Source organism: Anser anser (assembly GCF_964211835.1).
Source record: "Anser anser genome assembly, chromosome: 30".
NCBI lineage: Eukaryota > Metazoa > Chordata > Aves > Anseriformes > Anatidae > Anser > Anser anser.
In genome coordinates, this window is record NC_139751.1 from 1,825,707 (window position 1) to 1,847,392 (window position 21,686).

At 46.6% G+C, this 21,686-nt stretch overlaps 2 protein-coding genes and 1 long non-coding RNA gene across 3 annotated transcripts; 1 reads left to right on the top strand and 2 right to left on the bottom strand.

The window, feature by feature from the left end:
* The first annotated feature begins 238 nt into the window (after nucleotides 1-238).
* On the top strand, nucleotides 239-6,202 carry LOC310888146. The gene is made up of 2 exons (XR_014575838.1): nucleotides 239-1,442; nucleotides 4,711-6,202. It is a non-coding gene; the product is annotated as an uncharacterized lncRNA (long non-coding RNA).
* Nucleotides 5,268-9,201, bottom strand: HOXC8 (homeobox C8). Its single transcript, XM_083814560.1, has 2 exons — nucleotides 8,503-9,201; nucleotides 5,268-6,607 (listed from the first exon to the last, which is right to left on the bottom strand). Exons 1-2 carry the CDS (start codon nucleotides 8,936-8,938, stop codon nucleotides 6,315-6,317), a joined length of 729 nt encoding a protein of 242 aa, XP_083670686.1. The 5' UTR covers nucleotides 8,939-9,201; the 3' UTR covers nucleotides 5,268-6,314.
* A 6,650-nt stretch (nucleotides 9,202-15,851) lies between these two features.
* On the bottom strand, nucleotides 15,852-18,673 carry HOXC9 (homeobox C9). The gene is made up of 2 exons (XM_083814559.1): nucleotides 17,994-18,673; nucleotides 15,852-16,290 (listed from the first exon to the last, which is right to left on the bottom strand). The coding sequence occupies exons 1-2, from the start codon at nucleotides 18,529-18,531 to the stop codon at nucleotides 16,046-16,048; spliced, it is 783 nt and encodes a 260-aa protein (XP_083670685.1). The 5' UTR covers nucleotides 18,532-18,673; the 3' UTR covers nucleotides 15,852-16,045.
* Between the last annotated feature and the right edge of the window lie 3,013 nt (nucleotides 18,674-21,686).

Genomic DNA, 21,686 nt, shown 5'->3' on the forward strand with positions numbered 1-21,686 from the left:
CATAAGAGAAACCACAATAAAAAGTTCACGTTCATGGATGGAGTCCACATGACTTCCTGTGGCCAATCCAACTTGTGATTCAGTCGTAAACTTTTATTGCTTAGCTGTAAATTTTCTGCAAACAACCAGGAATGCGTTGCATTTTTGTGACGAGTGCAAATGCTCTCGTCTGTCGCCATGTTTATACAATTCTTTTTTAATATTAGGATTTTTTTTTTCCTCTTCGGCCCCCCTCCTTCACTGCCCCCCCCCCCCTTTTTTTGTCTTTTAAGCGACCGCGTTAATATCGGGGAGGTTTCTTTCTCTCTCTCTCTCTTTTTTTTTTTTTTTTTTAAAGATAGACTCGGTTTAATTTGCTGGTTATTAGCTGCTCGGGTTAATTCTCAGCATTTTAACTAAGGAGATCTGGCCTTCAGCACAGAGTCTCCGTGCTGGTAATTAATAAGGGGGGGTAAATAGAGAAAAAAAATCGAGGAAGAGAGGCAGCGGAGATAGAAATGGAGTACGCTGCCTTTAAAATTTGAATGAATTAAATGATGACGGTATGTTAATTATAAAGGCACGGAATTAGACATGAAGAACAAGACGCTCGAGGAAAAAAAAAAAAAGAGCACAGAAAATGGCCATTCCCGACAGCCCCGCCGGGGTCCCTGCGGGACCATCCCTGCTCTTTCACCCAAGGGTGTGTCCGCTGGAAAAAAAAACCTTCCCAGGGCGCAGAACTGTGGGGTCCCCCCGGCCCCGACCCCAACCCTCGGGGCGAGCCCGGAGCTGCCCGAATCCCACCCAAAACTTGAGCCCGAGGCGCGATATTGACCCCGAAACTCTTGCCTGCTCCCTTCTAAATTTCCTAAACCCACCCAGCGTTATGATTTGCTGGAGGGATATCTACATACGTGTTTTTAAATCATTTAAAGCCTTCCCTATCCTTTTTTTTTTTTTCCCTCCTCCAGCCTCCAGCCTTTTGTTTTATCGCGCCATGGTGTCGGGGATGCGACGGTTTATAAAAGGCGGAATTATTTGGGGGCCCTTTGATTTTATTTTTATTTTTTTTTTTTTTTAGTTTTATTCTTCCAGGCGAGGGCTCCGTGTAGAGGCTGGGAAATATTGATCGGGGGGGCGAGCGACATTTTTGAGCCGTGTAGAGGCCTGCTTTGGAGGCACGTCGCGAACCACAAGTTGTGTAAATAGGAGACCGCAAAGCCCAGCCTGCTCAGATGCTCCAAAGCGAGGAGCCGCAGAGCTTTCTGATGCTCTTCTCCTTACCCCAAGACGGACAGAAATACACCCACCAGCCTCCCCCCCTTTCCAATGCCAAATTTTAGCACCCAGGGCCAAGCAATCCCATGCTCGGGGAAGTCTAGCACATTTTGTCGCAACAGCTTTTCCTCCCCAATTTCCCCCTGCGCCTGCACATTCCCAGCGACAGCACAATTCTGCAGGTATTTCTCCTTTCGGCGCCTTAATTTATTTTTAATTGAGAGGGGGAAAAAAGGGGAGGGGAGGGAGGGGGGGGGTCTCCCTCCCTGCCCCTTTCATTTATTTATTTTTTCTCCCCCTGGCTGGATGCGTGTCTGTCTGCCCAAACAACACAAAGGTTGTAATACAACCGGATGGAAGGGAAATTACTTTATTCACTTTACAAACCACCAATAAATTTTATAACAGGTAGTTAAAAGTTACGAGGGGGGAAACTACGACCACAACAGCTTCCAGAGCACAATGGAGACCCCATTTTCCAGAGAGTAGACAAGATAATAAATTCCATAATGTGAACAGGAAATTTTATCCTTGCAGGCAGAAAGTAACCTGTGCACACATTTCCTCGGCAGCATTTCGGGCGATCACTTCGCTCTTTGCATCAGCCCCGTCTATAAAACCGCCTCCCCTCTCCCTTTCTTGGGTCCTGTATTAGCAAGGCTATTTTCGGGGCGGAGGATAAAAGAGTCCGGCATTTAGGGGGGGACAGAGGGGGGGGGAAGTCTGGGAGGCAAAAATAGGACGAGCTGGAAATGGGGCAGAATCGCCTTTTCTTCCCAAGTCTGGCTCGCAAACTTTCCCCCCTCCTCCGCCCCGCTCCCCGGCGCATTTTCCTCGCCACCCTCCTTCCTCGCCGCAATCCGCGCAAAAAAAAAAAAAAAATTTAATGCCCGAGAAATTCGTTGTCTCTAAAATATAATCTGTGCCCATTTTCGAGTATAAAATCTAAACGAATTTTTTCGCCTAATGGATGCATTATCACACAGCGGCTGCTGTGATTAGAATAATAAATTAAGGCAAAATAAGCAATATGCTCAAACTCAGCTTTTCAAGGAATTATATTTTTCACAAATCACAAATGGAGATCCGAAGGAAATTTGATTGGCTAATAAAAAGCGTGGAATAGGACGATATTTCTTACTTCAGGCGGGTAGATGAGTCTAATTTCAGTAATACCGAAGCTATGATCATTTCTGAATAAGCCACTTTGTGGAGAGCGAATCTTCTTTCAAATTACTTTACCCCATAAAATGGTCTCTTCTCTTTTTCTCTTGAAATGATGGAGTGATTACAGAAATAACTGGATGTCATCTGAAGATGCGACTCTGTTGTGTTGACTACAGAACATAAACATTTACCCCAAAACTAACTGCTGCGGCTGTAGTTTCAATAATTTAACTCCAGACCCTTTTGATAGATAAATGTCATTCCATAGTATTCGTTCATATAAAACTACTTAGATTTGTGGATTTAAATATGATGGATGGAGTGCGGATACAGCTTCTTCTTTTTTTATTATTATTTTTAAACACTTTGATAAGTTTTCTCTCTCCTTTCCCCCTCGTTGGGAGCAATGTGGGTATTTTCTATGCGAAGGTTTTATCACGATTTTTTTTTTAAGTAACATAGAGGATTTTTTTTCTCACTGAGTTTTTTTGTCGCTCGAATGAATGAGCACAGATACATCCTATGATAGCAAGCGGAGGGAGAAAAAATCCCTTGTTGTAAACGCTGGATAAATATCCCCCAAGAAGAAAGCTCTGTTAGAATAAACCACTCTGTTTTATGACTAATAAAACTGCTTACCTTACGTGCCTGCCCTCGACATGGAAAAGTCTAGAATAAACCTTATTGGTGTTTTTATGCATTTCTTGGGAGATTAACGCCCGTTAACGAGGACATTACAGGCTCTGCGATGGAGGGGAAATATGCCTGTGGTTGTATTTGGTGCAATTCGGAGCGTGCACACACCGGAGCTGCACACACGCATCCCTTTGGCGTTGCACACGCACGCACACGCGTGCACACGCGTACAGGGGCTGCGGCGGCTCAGCCTCATCCCCGGGCAGGATCCGACCCCGCTGATGCGGCTTTCGGTGCCTTTCCCCCCCCTCGTCCACCCCCCGCCCCATTTGCGCTGGCATTGCAGGGGCGTCCGTGCTGCATGCCATGGAATTACGGGGAGAAAAGGGGGGGAAAAGTGGGTGTGGGGGCACCCACCCGAGTCCCTTTTTGCTGTGCGCCGCACAACTTGGCTATTCCTCCTTTTCCAGCCCTCCTGGGCAGAGTCCAGCAATTTCAAGCACTGAGGCATTTAAATCCTTTAAGCTTGGAGGGGTTTGGGTTAAGAATGTCTGAAGCCCACAGACGATCCTCCAGACATAGTTCAGTACATCAGGCTGCATCTGAGGAGCCTTGTGTTTTCTTATCTGCAATATCTGGGTAAACATCCCGTCTACTTCTGCATCCCTGGGCTCTATATGATGTAGTCCATTTATCAACAAGAAAAAAAAAAAAAAGAAAGAAAGAAAGAAAGAAAGAAAGAAAGAAAGAAAGAAAGAAAGAAAGAAAGAAAGAAAGAAAGAAAGAAAGAAAGAAAAATACAGATAGACCCGTTTTTACAGATCAATAGACCTCGTTCAACGAAATGAGGTTGGTGCTAAAGGAAATATTTATAAAGTTCACCTTCTACCCGAGAACTACCAGAGAGACCTGAAGGCATCACCGCCAGGTTTTGCCGAAAAACAGAAAAAAAGAGAGAGAGAGACAAATAGAAAAGAAAAAAAAAGGAATGATAATAATTAAAATTGTATTAATAATGCTAATAGTAGTAGTGGTAATAGCAGTAGTAATGTAGTAATAGTAGCAGTAGTAAAATAAAGGATAGGTTAAGCTGGGGATGGTCTCCGTGGGTAAGGAGGTATGGCTTTGGGGGATGAAAGGGGCTCAGATTTTGCGTCTGGGAAAAGAAAGAAAGAAGTGAATAAACTGCTTGCTCGCCAACTTCATTTTTTGGCGTCTCTCGCCAGCTTTTCCTATAGGGAAATGCGTTGCCACACAGCCCCTGCCTGGTGCCCAGACCTCTAAAGCCCGTCTGATTGCACACCTAATGCCTGCCCAACCTCGCCAACATTCGCCAACGACCGCCTGCGAGCACCGAATTGCCCCACGTCTGGGAGGAAAACTGCGTCCCCTGCCCTGCTGGCACCGCCCGGGCACGGGGGGACCGGGCAGGAGCGGGGGGCCGCACTTCCCCACCTCCCAAATGTCATTTCCCAGCTGGGAGAAGCAAAACCCCCTTGCACACGCTTCACGCCCCCCCAAACACACACCATTCCCCCCCAAAACCAGCTTTTCCCACGGCGAAGGAAGACTTAGCACCGCAGTCATTGCAACATCTCGTTTTTTATTCTTCTTTTCTTTTATTTATTTATTTATTTATTTTTGCAGTCCTACAGCTTCAGCCAGGCAGCATTCCCGGCGTTATTCCCGATTTTCGCGCAGCAGAGGCAGGAGGATGGATCCTGCTGCGCCCCCGAGGTGCTGCCCGCGCCAGATGCGCCCATTGCCTCGCAAGTTACCACCGGGGCTGGGGGCTGAAGGGTGCCAGGAGGGGCTGGGGCACGAAATATCCCCCAGAGCCCCCTCCTCGCCCATCACAGCACGTCCCAAATAAAGACATAGCAGGCAACGCAGTCCTTTTAAAATCTTTTATTATTATTATTATTATAATTATTATTATTTACGTAATGTCTCACGTATACAATACAAATCCACGGTGTCCAGATTTTTTTTTTTTTCTGGCTGAAATTGCTACATTCAGAGGTTGAACACGCAGAACTATGCTTTTACATAAAACAAATGACGATTTTTTTTTTGTTTCGAGCATGTTGCATTAACAGATAAGTCAAGACAAATAGATAACTATACATTCAGTGCAATTTAGTTCTACACTACTTTATAAGCACAATAAAATAATACAATACTGTGCGTTCTCAACTAGGCAGTTTCAGTTGTTGGGATTTTTTTTTTATTTTTTTTTCAAGAAAATAAGCAGCAACAAACGACAATAAAACCGCATTACAAATACTTTCAAAGCATGACTCCTTCTATAGGTAGTGATAAAGTACAATACAAGGTGTTTTTTTTTTATTATTTTTTATTATTATTTTATGCTACTTAGTAGCTTGCATCAGGGCAGAAACACAGCTCTCTCTCTCTTAAATAAATTCTGAGCAAGTAAAATTTAGGATACGTAAGCCCCATGTTGATAATAGATCTGATAATTATTGCAGGTTTTCCCTTTAGGTAGTACATGAAGAATTTCGAGTGCTCACACAGCCAGAGGGTAAACAGCGCCTATAGAAATGAATGGGGGGGGGGGGGGGGGATTTTGGCCTATCTCAGGGAAAAAGGCATTTTTTTATATACAGCCAGAGCCCGCTGGAAATGGTGCGGGTGTCTGCGGGCGCTCCCAGGTAGGGTCGCCCGTCCTTATCCCGTCCTTATCTCGCAGGGGCTGCAGGAGCGGCCCCTAATAGGGAGCGGATAAATGGCTTGGGGGAAAGAAGCTCTGCCCAACCAGCCCCTACCCGACCAGGCTGAGGAAGCTGGAAGCACCCTCGCACTTCCCCTGGGGGCAAAACCAAGCGAAAAAGGCAAAGTCAAAGCTGTTCAAATAAATACATCTCCTGCACCCATCGCTGGGTGCAGCGAGGCAGGGGGAGCAGGGGCGAGCAGTGACATTTGCTTCCAGGCTTGCTTTGGGCTGCTGGGTGGGGGTTGCTTGGCTTTGCTGGATCATTTTTTTTCCCCTGCTGTTGCAGTCAAGCCAACTATGTATTTATTGAACTAAAAACGCAGCTATTTAAAAAAAAAAGGGAGGGGAAAAAAAGTAGGGGAAGTTTCTATGACAATAAAAAAGGCTACAACTGTTTGACAGGTAGTTACTGCTGTGTGAGCCTCTCCATTCTATACTCTATAAAAGCAAATGACCGTCGTAAACATCTCGATTTATCATCTGCCATAAAACGAGACTTCAAGGGGCTGAGAAATCAGTCCTTGCTTTCTTCTTTTTCCTCCTCTTCTTTTTCCTCTTCTTCATTCCCTTCTTCTTCCGTTTTCTCCTCGTCCCTGGCCCCTGGCAGCTTATCTTTGTTGTTTTCTTTTTTCCACTTCATCCTCCTGTTCTGGAACCAGATCTTCACTTGTCTCTCGGTCAGTCCCAGGGCGTGAGAGACCTCAATCCGCCGCTTCCGTGTCAAATACGGGTTGAAGAGGAACTCCTTTTCTAACTCCAGGGTCTGGTACCGGCTGTAAGTTTGTCTGCCGCTGCGTCTTCCGGGAGCTGTAGGACACACAAAAAAAATAACTTCGTGGCTCTCCCCCATCGGAGGCTGCGCTATTCCCTCCCCCGGCCCCCCTCGCCTGGATTTTCCTAGAGAATCTGCTGCCCCCCTCCCCCCCCAAAAAAGCCCCCCTTCAGCCTTTTTGCATACTGAAGGCACTCCGAGAAAGTCGCTGGGTTATTAGGGTTAATAATCATATCGCTGCTATGGGGGGCTGCTAACGTTAGCTGGCTGTCCCTCCCTGGCTCTTTCTGGGGAATATTCAGCTCTGGCTGCTTTTGGATGGGTGTGGGGACGTGGCTGTCAAGCTCATTCACAAAAGAGATGTTTCCAGTTTCCCAAAAGGTGATTCTGTATGGTGAGTCGTGCTGGCCATCTCAATTAAAAAAAGAAAAAAAAAATCATTTTTTTTCTATGAAGGCTGCATTGTTCACCGTGAAATCCTCCCAGCCTTTCTCCTTCTCCTCCCATTCTCCCGTTCATTTTTTTCCTTTCTTTTTCTTTCCTTATTATTATTATTATTATTTTCCAAAATGTCCACCTCTGTTTTCCTGTTCCAAATCTTGTTCCCAAAATACAGGCTCAGGGTCCTGCTGTTTGATAATATTTACGCCCTGAGAATTAGGATTTTCCATTAAATTCCCTACGCCTGTCCTCTCGGTTATGTATGTCTCTAAAGCACACACATACAGAGATGGATATGTGCCTGTGCAAACACAGAGATTGCATTTAAAACAACTCGAGGTGGACATTTGTAGCAATAGTCAAAGAGAAAGAAAGAGGACGTAGGTATGTGCAGCTGAGCCCCTGCACTTCCTTCTGCAAAGCCCTTTCTTAATGAGAAAAACAATGCATTTGCAAAAAAAAAATATATGTGCTTCAGCTTGAAATGATTGCATCCTTGAGACTACCTCTAGGTCAAAGCTTAGATAAATATCATGTTTTCCTCTGCGTCTATCTCCCAGCCTCTCTGGGCCACATCCTCTCTACATTAGCCAGAGCTCCTTCCTATTTCTTCTCTTTCTCTTTTCTTCTTTCTTTTTCAATTTTCTAGGCGTAGGGAGCTAGGGGAGAAACTTTGGTGCTCTGATTGTCCTTAAAATTAACACTAACCTTCACATGTTTTGAATTAACAAGGCTTCTAGACAACCTTGGTCCTTAGGTGGGGGAAACTTGTACTTTGAAGTATTTAGGTTTCTGTGCAATTATCTGGACTTCACATGAGCAAAGTTCCATTCAGCCCAAATTATTTTGAATTTCCCACCCCCTTCTTTAACCCAGGACAGTATAATGTTCTCCTCCACCCCACCCCATAGCTCTGAGCTAAGTTTCCTTTTCTGCTTAAACTTTTATCTCTAGGCTTTAAGAAACAGATGTAAAGTATTAGTAATACTTATACAAGTTCCCACCTTTCAGGCTTCGTCTCCAAGCGGTTATGAAAGGCTATATGACATTTTAAAGAGCAGTGTATTATCAACATGCAAATAACCTCGTGGGAGCTGTATCTTATTGCCTATCCTCAAGGCAAGCAATAAAAAACAAGTTTTACTTTATTGTGATTTAAGCCTTTTGCAGGGAATCACCTTGCTGGCTCTCTAGTAACTGCTGTCTTGTTTGCTTTCAAAGGTCTTCCTAAAAAGAAGAAACATTAGCACAAAACTGCTCATTCCTTTCATATTTTACATCTACGCCTCTTATATTTATATATATATGTATGCATATGTGTGTACGTGCGTGTATATATATATATACATATGTTTGTGCTTGTATATGCATACATACATATATAGATAGACAGACAGACAGACAGACAGAGGGGAGGGAGAGAGAGAGGGAGAGAAAGAGAGAAAAAATAAAGGAAAACATTTAAGGAGGAGGAAAAAAAGGTCCTAACCGTGAGGTCTCATCCATGGGAACATGAGACTGGGAGACGAATTTTGATTTAAATGCCCTTGTCCCTCGCTAGAGTTACTGTTGGAAGACGATTTACAGTCAGGATATTGTACAACAGTCGTCTCTTGCTGAGCACCATAAAGCGATTGCCTCGGTAGAGCTTCATATCCATAGAATTTAGAAGCGTCTCCGTGACACGCCAAGGCGCATGGGTTTTGCTGGTATCCAGAGTTGGAGATGCTCGAGGTTCCGTGGTGGAAAAACTCTTGGACGTGGTGTGAAGGGTGCTGGAAGGTGGGAGCAGTAGTGCCCGGACCATACACGAGAGCATGGCTCCTGCTAACACTTTGTGGAAATCTGCAGTCGTAGTAAGTTGGCTCCAGCGATTCACCGCCTTTGTACTTGGAAAAGAGAGGATTTACAAAGTAGGAACTCATGACCCTCGCATGCAAAAAAAAAAAAAAAAAAAAAAAAAAAAGGAAAAAAAGGAAAAAAAAAAAGACGGCTTTAATTCTAGATTAGTGCGAGATTGTCCCTGGACTGTCTCAAGTCCTGCTTTTTAGTGGCTTTTTTTTTTTTTTAATGCGATCTCAAAGGCGTTTCATGGTGCCTCTGTGTGTCTGTACGGTTGGTTCTCGGTGCTCTTGACTTCTCTTGTAATCTGTCGGTAGGTAGAGCTCTCTCTCTCAATTTCTCTGTAACTCTGCTCCTTCCCTTTAACACCACAGGCAAATTCCTCAAAATCCCGGTGGTGTGGCTTTTTTTTTTTTTTTTTTTTTTCCTCCTCTCTCTCCCCTCACACGCGATATGTACACATCACTCCGCCACACTGAGACAGGCTGCGAGGGAAATGACAGCGATTTGGGGGCGCTCGGGGGGGTTTGTTGGGGGGGGGGAAGGGGTGAAGGAAAGGTGGTGTGTGCCGGGGGGGGGGGGGGGCACGCATAGAGCCCTCCTTCTGGGGGGGGGGGAACCCACACCTAACGAGTGGAGGAGGGTGAGGAAAGGTGCGCATTAATATCCACACCCCCCCTTTATTTTATTTTATTTTTTTATTTTTTTTTCCCAGCAGCAGCCTCTTCACTGATGGCAGCAAATACATGCGCTGGGAGGTCAGCCTAGGTAACCTCAACAGGTAAAGGGAGCCCAAGCAGCCCCCCCTTGCCCTCCCCATCACCCCCCACCCCCTCCCCCCCCCACCCCCCCCAAAAAAAAAAAAAAATCGGGGTGAGCTTCTGCAAGGGCTCAGCCCCCCCTCCGTGGGGTCGCCCGCTTGCAAGGGGGGGCTGGAAGGGGCTAGGGGGGTGCCCCCCTGTTGTTGTTGTTGTCATTGTGTTGGGGTTGGGGGGGGCTGTGAGGGAGGGTTACCTCTGTGGGGCTGGTCCCACCTAGAGGGGGGAGTAAAGGAGGGTGGGGGGGTGCTTGGAGGCGCAGAGCCCAGATTCCCCCCCCCCCTTTTTTTCCCCCTTTTTTTGGTTGGTTTTGCTTTTTTCCCCCCTTTTTTGGTGGGGTGTGTGTGTTGTTGTTATTGTGGTGATGGTGGTTGGAAGATTGGAATCAAACAAGCAAACAAAAGCAAAAAGGCAGCGAGCGGGCGAGGGAAGCTTCTCCTTATTGATTGGCTGCTTCTTGCTGTCCTTCTTTTAAGAAAATAAAGGCAGAAAATTATGGGGAGTTATTTTTTTTTTTTCGTGCTTCCTTTCGAGCCAACCACTGAAAATCCACGGCTGGAAATAACAGGGAAGCGTCCTTCCAAGGGAATAAAGTAGACCATTGCTTAAAGAGAGCTACTTTGGAAGAAAGAGGAAAAGTGAGACAGAAAGTATGTGCTCCCTTTTGTGCATGTACCAGGGGGCTTCGCCTGTAAAAAAAAAATAACCATCGGCATTTTTGCTCGCTCTTGCACATTGGGATTTTTCCGTCGTTGGCAGTGGTGTTGGCGTGCCCCTCTCCCAGACTTTTTGCACCGTGAGTGACCACTCGCTGCAACATTTCACTTCGGACACTTCATTTTACGACCGCACGAAGGAACTCAGCTCATTAAAAAATCACCTCAAATCACCGGGATTCGCCTTAATTTTTCAAGGCGTGGGTAGGGGAGTGGGGGGGGGAGACACTTCGCAAAGGAATATTTTCCGTAGAGTCCCGAGCCGCCAAAAATATCCACCCCACGTCTGTAAATGACATAGTGTTATACCAGTCCCCGTGTTTCCTTCAAAAGTCTACAGCCCTTTAAATGTTTCCCTCATGTTCCTCCACAAAAAGCAGCCTAATTATTTTCAGAAGAGACCTGGGGAACTCTGGCCGATTTCAAGTGTGGAGGGAGAAAATCCCACCTCAGCTGCGCTTGCAGAGGTGATTTTAGGTGTTTTTCTTCTCAGCAAAGGTCACATTCTCGATTTTTTTGAGGCACGGGGTGGCTCAACCCTCTGGTGAGACAGAAACTGGATTTTTTAGCAGCTCCTTTCCCAAGAAGAGGAAAAGGCACAGTAGCTGCTCAGTCCATCTTTATTAGATTTTCAGAAATAGGGGGTGTATTTTTCCCTTCAGAAGGGCTACATGTGTTGGGTTTTTCCTCCCCGTATGCAGACAATGAGCTGTGCAGGAGAACAGTGATTTTTCCATCGCCTATTGTGAAAATACTTTTAAAAAACAAGCTGCGTTAGTTGTGAAGAAATAGTCTCCATACCCGAATAATCTCAAGGACGGCACAATGACCATATTCATTTTGCCAGCACGCACCCACCTTCGTCCTCCCTTCCCCAGGTTGCCCATTCCCTAGAGAAACCCCCCAAAACAGGAGAAAAGGGCAGCTAGGGACAGAGGCTCCTTAATTAACAGCTAATAGTCGAGGTAACTATTTTCCTCCTCTAATCAATAGCATTTCTATTTTTAAAATCCCAGTGCCTGCCCATGCAATAAACGCTGCTGTGCAAATAGAAGGATGGGAAAGCACAAAAAAAAAGTTGTCAGGTATGGGCATTTCGGGCTGCTATCGGGAAGAAATGCTGCATTTTTCGAACCTTTATCCCCGGACGCAGTAAGCAAAGGTGCACCGAGTATTTCAACAGCCGGAGTCATACCTAGGCTGGGAAATAAATGTTTGCCTTCAGTGACTGTGAAAGAAAGGATCCCCCCCACCTTTCCAGATTTCATGAAATAAGATATATGCGATTGCCTACTTCATTTTAAAGGAAATATCTTGACATTTAGTGTCTGGGGAAAGTGCTGCTCTTTGTCTCTACTGTTTTGGCTGTGTTTGGAGGTGTGGATGGGTGTGGGGTAATGTGCCTTGCGGGTGCATGCGCTTCACTCTGGCGTTAGCGGTGCGGCTGTATTGTACTTTTAGGTGCTTCATTGTACACTCCCGGAGTTTATTTTATGCCCCCCCCCCCCCCCTGCCCTGACCTTCACTGGAAGATGTCATTCCCTCCTTCCCCACCCCAAAAAGGAAGAGGCTTTGGAGAGATACGTGACGTGAGTCAATAAAGGAGAAAAAAAAATAATAAAAAAACACGCTTGGATATAGGCAATTTCTCTGCAAGCATTTTTATGCATTTATGCGCTCCCCGCGCCGTCAGATGTCAGCCCTGAGCGCTGCTCCGCGTTAAAATATACATATATATATAGGGGAAAAAAAAAAAAAGGCAATTTATATTTTTCTCAGCGCGGTGCAAAGCGGAGGGAGGGGGTGGTGGTGAAGCCAGGCGGCCCCGTGCCCCCCCCCTTCCTTTTCTTCCATCCCTCCCCAGCCGGACCCTGCGCGGGGTCGCTCCGCGGGCGCGGGGGAGCCGCGGGTGCGGGGCGCGCTCCCCGCTGCGCGCAGCCCCGCGCTAAGATTGGGCAACAGCGCCATCTCGCGGCCGCCGTGGGGCGCAGCGCCCCGGGCGGTTTGGGGGGGCCCCTGCAGACCCCCGAAGGTCCCCGGGCTCTGCGTTTTAACTGACCCCCCCCTTCACCTCCTCCTATTTCCCCCGGGGGGGCGAACGGAGCCTCCAGCAGCGCAGCGGGGCGGCAGGGAGCACTATATAAACACAAGGATTTTTTTTTTCCCGGGGGGGGGGGGGGGGAAGACTGTTTTCCTCTCTCCCCCCCAGTCTTTCACCCATTAAAAAAAAAAAAAAAAAAAAAAGCAGCACAATGTGTGTACACACGCACGCAGGGCCAAACAAACCCACCAGATGTGCCACCACCCCCCACCCCCCACCCCCCCCCCGCAGCCTCCCCGCTTTTATCAGTTTTGGCTTGGGGTTGGGGTTTTATTTTATTTTTTTACCTCCCCTCGTCCGAGGGGGTCTGTTGTTTGTAGCTTGTAGACAAAACATTCCAATAATCCGGTTTCAAAGAGAAGAGCACCCACCTTATTTAAACCATAAAGCAATTAAAGCCAGACGTCTAGCCAGATCTAGGGTCCTGTTTTGTTCGCTCCTATTCAGCCCCGCATAGCAGTGAGACAAACAGAGTTGTAAAAGTGGCATTTTTTTGGCTGCGGAAATGTACCTATGGACAGCTGTAGGGTCCTGTCGGTTTTGTGTGCCTTACAAAAGGGCAGATTTGAAACCCGGCACACACAAACCACACACGCACCCGACACACCGAGGACCTTATAGACACGCACATATATTAAACATACATATTTCTATCTCCGTGAGCACGGGCTGAGCCATAAGCACATCTTTACCTCTCTCCCTGGGCAGAAATACATGTGCATGTTCACCAGCGCAGGCACACAATAGCTGTATCAGTATGCGTCTGCACACACGCGCCATATGTCAAAGAATGCCGAAATTGGAGCATTTTGATGCATTAATCCGGGGAAAGGCTGGCCACGAGCTGTGCTGCTCGGTGATGGCCGGTTGCTGGTTTTTTTTTTCCTTTTTTTTTTTTTTTAATCTTATTATTATTATTTATTTTAAACCACACTGGGGTTTTTTTCTCCACTGGAGGAGGCGAGGGCTGCGGTGGCGGAGAAATTCAATGGCTGAGCTGCACCAGCGCAGCCTCCCAGCAGGGCCAAATGGCATTTTATAACTGGTGCAACCCTGCACCGGGGGGTGAGGATACCGGGGGCCTTGCACATGAACTAAAACTGCGGCAGGATTTTAACCCAACCCAACCCACCACCAACAAAAGAAAGCCCCGGCAGCAGCTCGGTGCAGACAAAGGGGCATCTCCTCCGCTGCCCGTCGGCTCTAATGGGACCGGAGGCTGAGCGGAGGCTGCGGCAGGGAGGAAGAGGCTGGGGAGGGAGGGGAGGGCTGGGGGAGGGAGGGAGCAGGCTGTGGTCTCACTGGAAATGAGATCCGTTTGAATGAAAGGGGGCCAAAATGAACTTCCATACATCATGTCTTTTCAACATCGCTAAACACTCCTGACAAGCCCCTCCAGAGAGCCGGGTCCGAAACTGCCTCCAAAGTCCTGTCCAAATGATGATTGGGATTTTCTCTTAATTAATAACAATAAAACGGAGAGATTTCTCTCCTCTCGCCAAGAGGAGGTGGGCGAGCAGCTTCTCAAACCTGCAAGATTTCATCCTTTATTCGAGCCGGGATGAACGCAGACAGAGAAGCAGACGGGAGGGAAAATAATATTAATAATAACAATAATAAAAATGAATTGACACGAGGTAGAAAGATCCCCCCCCCTCCTTTTTTTCTTTTTTTTTTTTTTTTTGTCCATAAATCTTCACTCTGCTAAAATGTTTTCTAACCTGACCATTTCATTGCGCTCGTTAAGGTTTTCCAAACAGACCTAGCACAAAACTGGGATTGTAAAAGGGCTTTTAGCTTCCCTTGCTCCAGGGATGGCTCCGCTGATAGACCGCGGTGCGCCTGTCCCCCGCCGGTGACAAAAATAGAGCCCGCTTTAAAAGCGAGGACACAAATCAGGGAAGAGAAAAAAAAACTCCAAATGCTTAAGCAAGAAATATTAAAGAGCAATATTTTATGAGATCAGCAGAAGTAATCGCTTCCAGATTTTTTTATTTCGGAGGAACTGGGACGAGGGCGACAAACGTATCTTGCTCGCCTGATCTGGTTTTGATTAGAAAGATTAAAACGCTGCTCCACTCATTTCATTAAAGAAAGGGACCTATAACAAGTTTTTATGATTAAACATCCCTCGCTGCTCATTTTTTATACAATCTCCTGCCTCTTGTTTCTCATTCAGCAGCCTGGAAAGCGCCCAGAGAAGGAGCCATTGATAAATCCCGGCTCTAGCGCGCTGTGGGCAGCGTTTTCTCGCCTCTGCACAAGCCCCTGCAGCTCCAGAAAGCCCCGACCCACTTCGCCCTGGCAGGACGGTGGGGTTTGACCTTTCCGCAGCCAACAGCCTCCCCCCCCACTTTTTTTTTTTTTTATTTCCTCCCCGTGTAGGGCCAAGGGAGGGAAATCTGCCTTTTTGTCTTCTAGCCCGAAAAATCGCAGAGTGCCGCATCGCCACCACGCATTGCTTTATTCCCCTGCTCTTTCTTTCCCGCAGCTCCTCTCCACCCGAGCCTTTTTTTTTTTTTAATCCTTTTTTTTTTTTTTTTTTTCCCCTTCCTCCTGGGCAGCTCCGGCTGTCTTGCGAGGAGCAGCACTTCCAGCAGTGCTCCAAGTTTTGGCAACCCATCGGTATCGCAGAAGCTCCCCCTGAGCGGATGGCAGAGAGCGGATGCCTTTGCCAGCTCCTCTATTCCCAGCATCCATATTTAGGCTTTTTACATATACTTCGATTGCCTGGGGTCATAAATTAGTACAATTAATTATCCCAATCTAAAAATTGATGGCACATATAACCCTTACCTCAGCGCCTTTTATTATGGTACTGTGAAATATAAAAGTGCTGGGGAAGGAAGCAGAAAGCTCCGCTCTCCTCTGCCTGCGGGGGATGCCCGGGTCCACCCCGCCGAGGCTGCGGCACCGGCACCGGCAAAGCCCCGGGGCTGCTCCTCTGCAGAGGGCTCTGAATAAAGACACCTCCATGATGAGATTTTTTTTTCTTTTTTTTTTTTTTTTTCTCCGTGACGTTAGGTATATTTACATAGAGCTGCTCTACAATAGCGAACATAACAATATTACAGAACGGTTCTGAGACGAGAATAAAATACACAAATAAGTACAGCAGAAACGTTCAACACCATGACAGAACATCATTGAGCCATATTCCCTTCAGTCTCTTTTCTCTGTTTCCTCTCTTTTGTACAAAATATTCACTCACGAGCTCACGGAATTAAAAAATAAAAATACTGGATCAGTTTAACTTATGAAATAAAATACTAAAAAAAAAAAATTCAAGTACTTCTTGTGTTTGTTTTCTGAGGAGGACAAAACAAAAAAATGAGGAAGAAGAAAGGAAGAGAAAACAACCCCCCCAAACATCTTTCTTTTATTTAGTTGCATTTTAGAAAAGACTCGTGTCCCAAAACGCTTGCTGTGTTTGCCTATAATGCTAAACATTCATCCGCACATTCAAAGTCAGAAACATTTCAACCCCCAAAAACAGCCTCTTTTTTTTTTTTTTTTTTTCCACCCTCGATTCTCATTGACTGGACTTTGCCAACTTTATTGCTGTTCTTTATCGGTTTTTTCTTTATTCATTTTCTTCATTTTCATTCGCCTGTTCTGAAACCAGATTTTGACTTGGCGTTCAGTGAGATTAAGGACTCTGGCTACTTCGTACCTCCGGTCCCGTGTAAGGTACATATTGAATAAAAACTCTTTTTCCAGTTCCAGGGTCTGATACTTTGTGTAAGGACATCTTTTCTTCCTCGTGGAGCGCGCATGAATCCAATTTGCGACGGGATTGTCTGAGAAAGAAGATATTTTTTTTTTTTTTTGGAAAAAGAAATCAATGTATACAGCTGCCTTTCTTCCCTCCCCCCTCCACGTCCTGGCGTGTCCATAGAAAGAAACCTGTTTAATTAGCAGATCTTACCTAAATATTTTAAGTGACCTTCAGAAGAGTTTAATCTGTTTATTTTGGAGGGGTCATTTCCTTTTCTTTTGCTGCTGTTCTCACATAAAAGTTTCAGTAAATAAAACTGTAGCAATGGGTTTAAAATAATAATTATCCACATGACTGCTACTAGCAGTAATCTAAGAACATAGTCATAAAAAGTCAAAATTCCCACCATTTCATAGGCCCATAAACTCTTTTTACAACCTCAGCTCTCCAATACTTTCCCTCGAAGCTTTCACAGACCTGGAAAGTCCAGTTTATTTTTGTAATATCTTAAGATGACACTCGAGGTGCCCCCCTGGCTCCCAGAAATAGCTTTTTCCTAGCCTTTAGGACCTCGCACAGCCCCACTCGGCTGGGCAGGGAGAGCGGTGCTCGCCTCCTTCGCTCTCTCCCCGTTTTAGGGAGCTCCCTGGCAGCCAAAAGGCAGGCGTTCGCCCCCTGATTCCTCGCCTGATTTTTATCACGAGGGTGCCTGGCACCGGCCCGCGTGTAATAAATAGAGGTGTGAGATAGGCAGCGAGATACAGAGCCACAAAGGTGCTCCCAGCTGCTGCCACCCAGCTCAACACTCGAAAACCGCCTTTCGAGCCCAAAGTTAGGCCAGGAGGTGCAGCCTGCACATGGTGCACCCCGGCCCCCCCCTGCTAGCCCCACGGCTGGGGCTGAGCCCAGCTCCAGCGGGGGTTTTGCAGCAGTTTTGAGGCAGACCGGGTCCCCGCTTGCAGTCTGGAGGTGCGGGTGGTGCTGGTGGTTACCTGACCCCGCTGCTGCCCCCCCCCTCCCCGTGTTCAAGGTTTCGTGGTGCTTGTTTTTTTTCCCTCCCTCTCTCACTTGGGCTGCAGAAGATGTTTCTTCAAGTGTATGGTCCAATGTCCTGCGCTCGCTGCCTTTTGCCCCCAGCTGCCTGCGCGCACTCAGCTCTTGCCTTCCCCATCCCAATTTTCCTCCTCGCTCCTTCTCCCCCCGGCCCCCCCGCCCAGGGTACCCACCTTTTCCTTTATTCCCACGTGCTGGGATATTTTAGGAACAATTGCACGGGTGCAGCTCCTCTTGATTTTTCAAACAGATAAAGAGACACCTCTGCATTTATTCAGAGAGCCTCCTTTCCCCTCCCAAACCCCCACAGCAACACGTTCACTTCCAGCCAGCAGGGAGATAGCTGCAGCTCGTCCTCCTTCTTTGAAAGTGGAAATATTTGAAAGCAAAGAGGGTTCTCCCCCTGCCTAGCCCCCTCGCACACGCACTCCCTGCCTTGCATTTCCTTCCTTTTTTTTTTTTTTTTTTTTTTTTTAATTCCCCCCAGTGGAAGGTGATGAATATTTGATCAAAGCAGCCAACAGCCCCCCTGCAAAAATAGCCTAAACAGCCCAAAACAAAGTACAGATATTCGCTCTCAGGCTCTGCTAGGCGGACTCTCTCAAACCCCCAGATCTTCCTGCATATCTGGAGTTTTAGGGTCGGGCTCTCTAAGGTAATTTCATTTTATTGAGTACGGTCCTGGAAGCTGTAATGCCTCCCCGGTTGTAAACAAGAATGACTTCGACTTACTAGGGTCTAATTCGTGCTTTTCTTCTTTGTGTTTGCTGGAAGCGATGGCTTCGGACTCCGGGGAAGGAATTGTCTGCGCTGCTCTGTCTCTCAGCTCCCCGGGAGCCGCGTACATGTAGTCCGGGTAGCCGCGGCCGTCCGCGGGGCCGCATTCTGCCCTCCGCCCGGGGAAGGCGTCGGGTTTGAGGCCGTAGGGGCGGCCGCCGGGTGCGAAGGCCGGGAAGGAGACGGCCCCGGCGAGGGGCTCCAGCCAAGTCCGCATGTACCTGGGCTCGGCCCCCACGGGCGCCTGGGGGGCGTACGGGTGGTAGCCCACGGACGACTGGGAGTGCACGGGAGCCCAGGAGGTTGTAAAAACGGCCGGCTTGGGGGCGAAACTGCAGGAAGGAAAGTCGGCACAGTCCGGGACTAATCCTGAAGGTCTGGCAGCAGCCGGGTGGGAGGCAGTGGTGGGGAACCTGGAGGCCAAGAGCTCTTCGTTTTCATGGCTTATCAAGGAGTCTACATAGTAGTTGCTTATGGGGCCAGAAGCCGACATGGTTCCCCCTCTTTTACATTCATAAGATTATTGTATGAACTGTATGTGTACTTTTTATCTTCTCATAGAACAATCAGGGCAGGTAATTATTTTTTCAGCCTTTCCCAGTTTGCCATTGGCTGCCCGCCCTCACGTGATTGTATTTACCCAAAAATATAGCGTGGATCAATCCGCAGGTCTTTTTTTAATAGCGCCTATGCGACCTGGCTTTTGCTAAAAGCGCTGGAAATAACGCGGAGCGGGGGAGGCGGGAGGCGGCTCCGCGGGGGCCGGGGGCCGCCCTGCCCGAGCCGGGCACGGCGACCCCAGGGCTGAGGAAGGTGGAAGGTAACCGGGGAAGGTAGCGCAGGAACTATTTCTTGACGTAATTTGTCTCTGTCCTTCGATTCTGCAGCTCCCAGGCTAGGCTGGCTACGTGAAAATTGAATATCTCGGGTGGCGAGGGGAGCGGGGCGAAGTGGGCTTAGAGTTGGGCTCCCCACCGCACTTCGCCAAAGGACCGTGGGGGGAGAGGCTTCTAGGCACAAACGGAGCTTTTGTCATCTTTTTTTTTTTTTTTTTTTTTTTTTTTTTCCAGCGATGTCTAAACCGTCAGCCTGCCTAACAGCTGAGAAATCTGGGGGGCACAGGCACATCCATTCCTGCTTTGCAAAATAAGTGTCTTCCGGAGGAAAACCAAAATGTGTAGATGTGAGGAGCACCTTTGAAAAGAGGAAGGGAAAATAATAACACCACCACCACCACTTAAAAAAAAAAAAAAAAAAAAAAAAAGGAAAGAGCTTTTGCAGTGAAAGGCTGCATTATTCGGCAAGTAGTCGTGGATGTTTTTATGTCCTTCAATAAAATTTTTACGAGGATCATTTGATTGTTCATAAATGTGTCGTTCATTAAATAAAACTGTAAGACTGACTTTCAGCTATAAGGCGTAGCTGAGGATGGGAACGCTTTTGCGTATTAGGAGCGAGAAACAATGTGTGGTTGGCACATGATTGTTCTGATTTTTGTTTTTTTTAAACGCGTGGAAACTTTTCTTTTTGCACCAAATCGATTGAAGAAGTTGGGAGCGTTAAAAAATCCGTGATACCCTGCCTGCATTTTGAGAGAATAACCTTTCCTTTGTAAGGAAAGACAGGTAGGTAAATAGCTCACGCCCATTGGAGTCTGAAAGAATGGAGTTAGGCTATTTCTCTGGAAAGAAAGAAAGAAAGAAAGAAAGAAAGAAAGAAAAAAGATACCGAACCAAAAATAACCTCTCATTATTTTTTTTTTCAAGAAACCAAACAAGAAAATAATAATCTGGATTGTCTAGGCTCTCCAGGGCTATTCATCACCTCGGGTTTTATAGGACTGGGGTGACATGGTGGGGAGAGAGGAAAATGGTCAAAATTTGCAAGAACAAGAAAAAGTGTGGGCTCAGAAAGCGGTGGTGGTTCCTCCTAGGGAGAGACAGGCAGGCAGGAAGGCACAGGGGGTGGGCAGTGTGTCTCCAGTGATGCAGCGTTCACCAGTGACACACGCTCTGTACAGTCTGTGCAGGTCCCATGAACACACATGACAGAATTGTATTCCCTTTTTTTTTTCTTTTTTTTTTTTTCTCTCAGCAACTTGCATGGGAAATTCGAGCATTAGGAGAAAAGGGATTAAAGCAGATCCGGGCACAAACAGGCAAGAAGGCGTGATGCTGCGAGGAGAGCCCCCAGACCCTCCAAAGTTACATGCCTCAGCTGAGCCAAGATAAAATCCTGCACCTTAATTCGAGTAAAAAGCTGCAGCAGGCTGCCCTTGCAGCTGCTAGAAATAAGATTTCCCTCTCAGAAAATAGGGAAGGCTTTAAAAGAAAAATATGAGGGGGGGGGGATGTTTGTGAAGGGATTCAAGGTTTTCCAAATTCGAAGGGAAGAGACATCAACTCGGTCACCCACAGAATTTATTCCTCGTTCCGTTTTAAGTCCCCTGCTTTATGTGAGCCCTTAAAGGGAAATATTCCTGCAGGAGTAGAATGTCTTCTTTGGCCTTTATCGAGACCAATTTATCTGTCAATCACAACCCTCCAATGACGGTTATTTTTATGTTCACGAGAAAAAAAATATATGATCATCATTCTTTTATCTATTCCCATTTTAAAAATACTTACTGTGCAAGGCTTAATATACTGGGAGGTGACATGTGCAGGGGAAAAAGCAGCTTGGCTTTTCTACTTTGGTGGAATATTCTTAAGAAAATCCTTACAAAAGAAGGGTTGTCTGCAGGCGTATATGCAGAAGGGAAGAGAGAGAAAGAAAAAGAGGCAGAGAGAGAAGGAGGGAGAGAGAAAGGGACTGAGCATGCAGAGGGAGAGAAGCACCGAAAAGCAGAGGCAGTGGGGACGTTTTCCAGAGGAAAAATATGTCAGAATATACCACAGACGAACCACAAAACGAGCAGAAATTACCCAAGCAACAGAGTTATAATGAGGAGCAGCAGTTTTTGTAACCTTAATGCAAGCAGACAAGGTCACTAAATTAGTCGTGGATGGTGCATTTTGGTGTTACACAAAGGCAAACATATCTTGCAAAGATTTCTTTTATTTACACGGAAACCTCCAGCACATAGAATTATTCACTCCCCATATTGTGGGATCTACAAAAAAAATCATAGCGCTTGTAATACAAACCCCTTCCATTCAGAGCCTGCTCGTCTCTGAGAATTAAGCTGTACAAAGCAGAGATGGAGACACTTCACCTTAAAGCAAACTAAAGACACGGCTCAAGACAACGTTTTCTCCCCGGTTAGCTGCAGAATCCCAAAACACGATGTGAACCCACATGAAATATTCTCCTTTCACGCTTATCTCGACATGAAACCATCCCCATGGATGAATGCAAAGTTACGTGAATAAAGTCCACTCAGAGTGCAGGGCAAAGAAAGCAAGATCCTGAGATATTCTTCTTTTAAGTAGTAGTGGCTCCAAGCAAACATCCACACAGGAATTAAAACACGCCTTGCTATTGAATTCAGCAGCTACAAGGTTATCTCACATCTTTTATGCACGCTCCAGCTAGACTCTTATGCCTCCACAAAAGCTTCGATACTTGTTTAATGGGAGATTACCTCTTCTGAAATGATGGTGAACTATCAGATCCCTTCCAGGCAGACTAATATCTTTTCCTCTCACC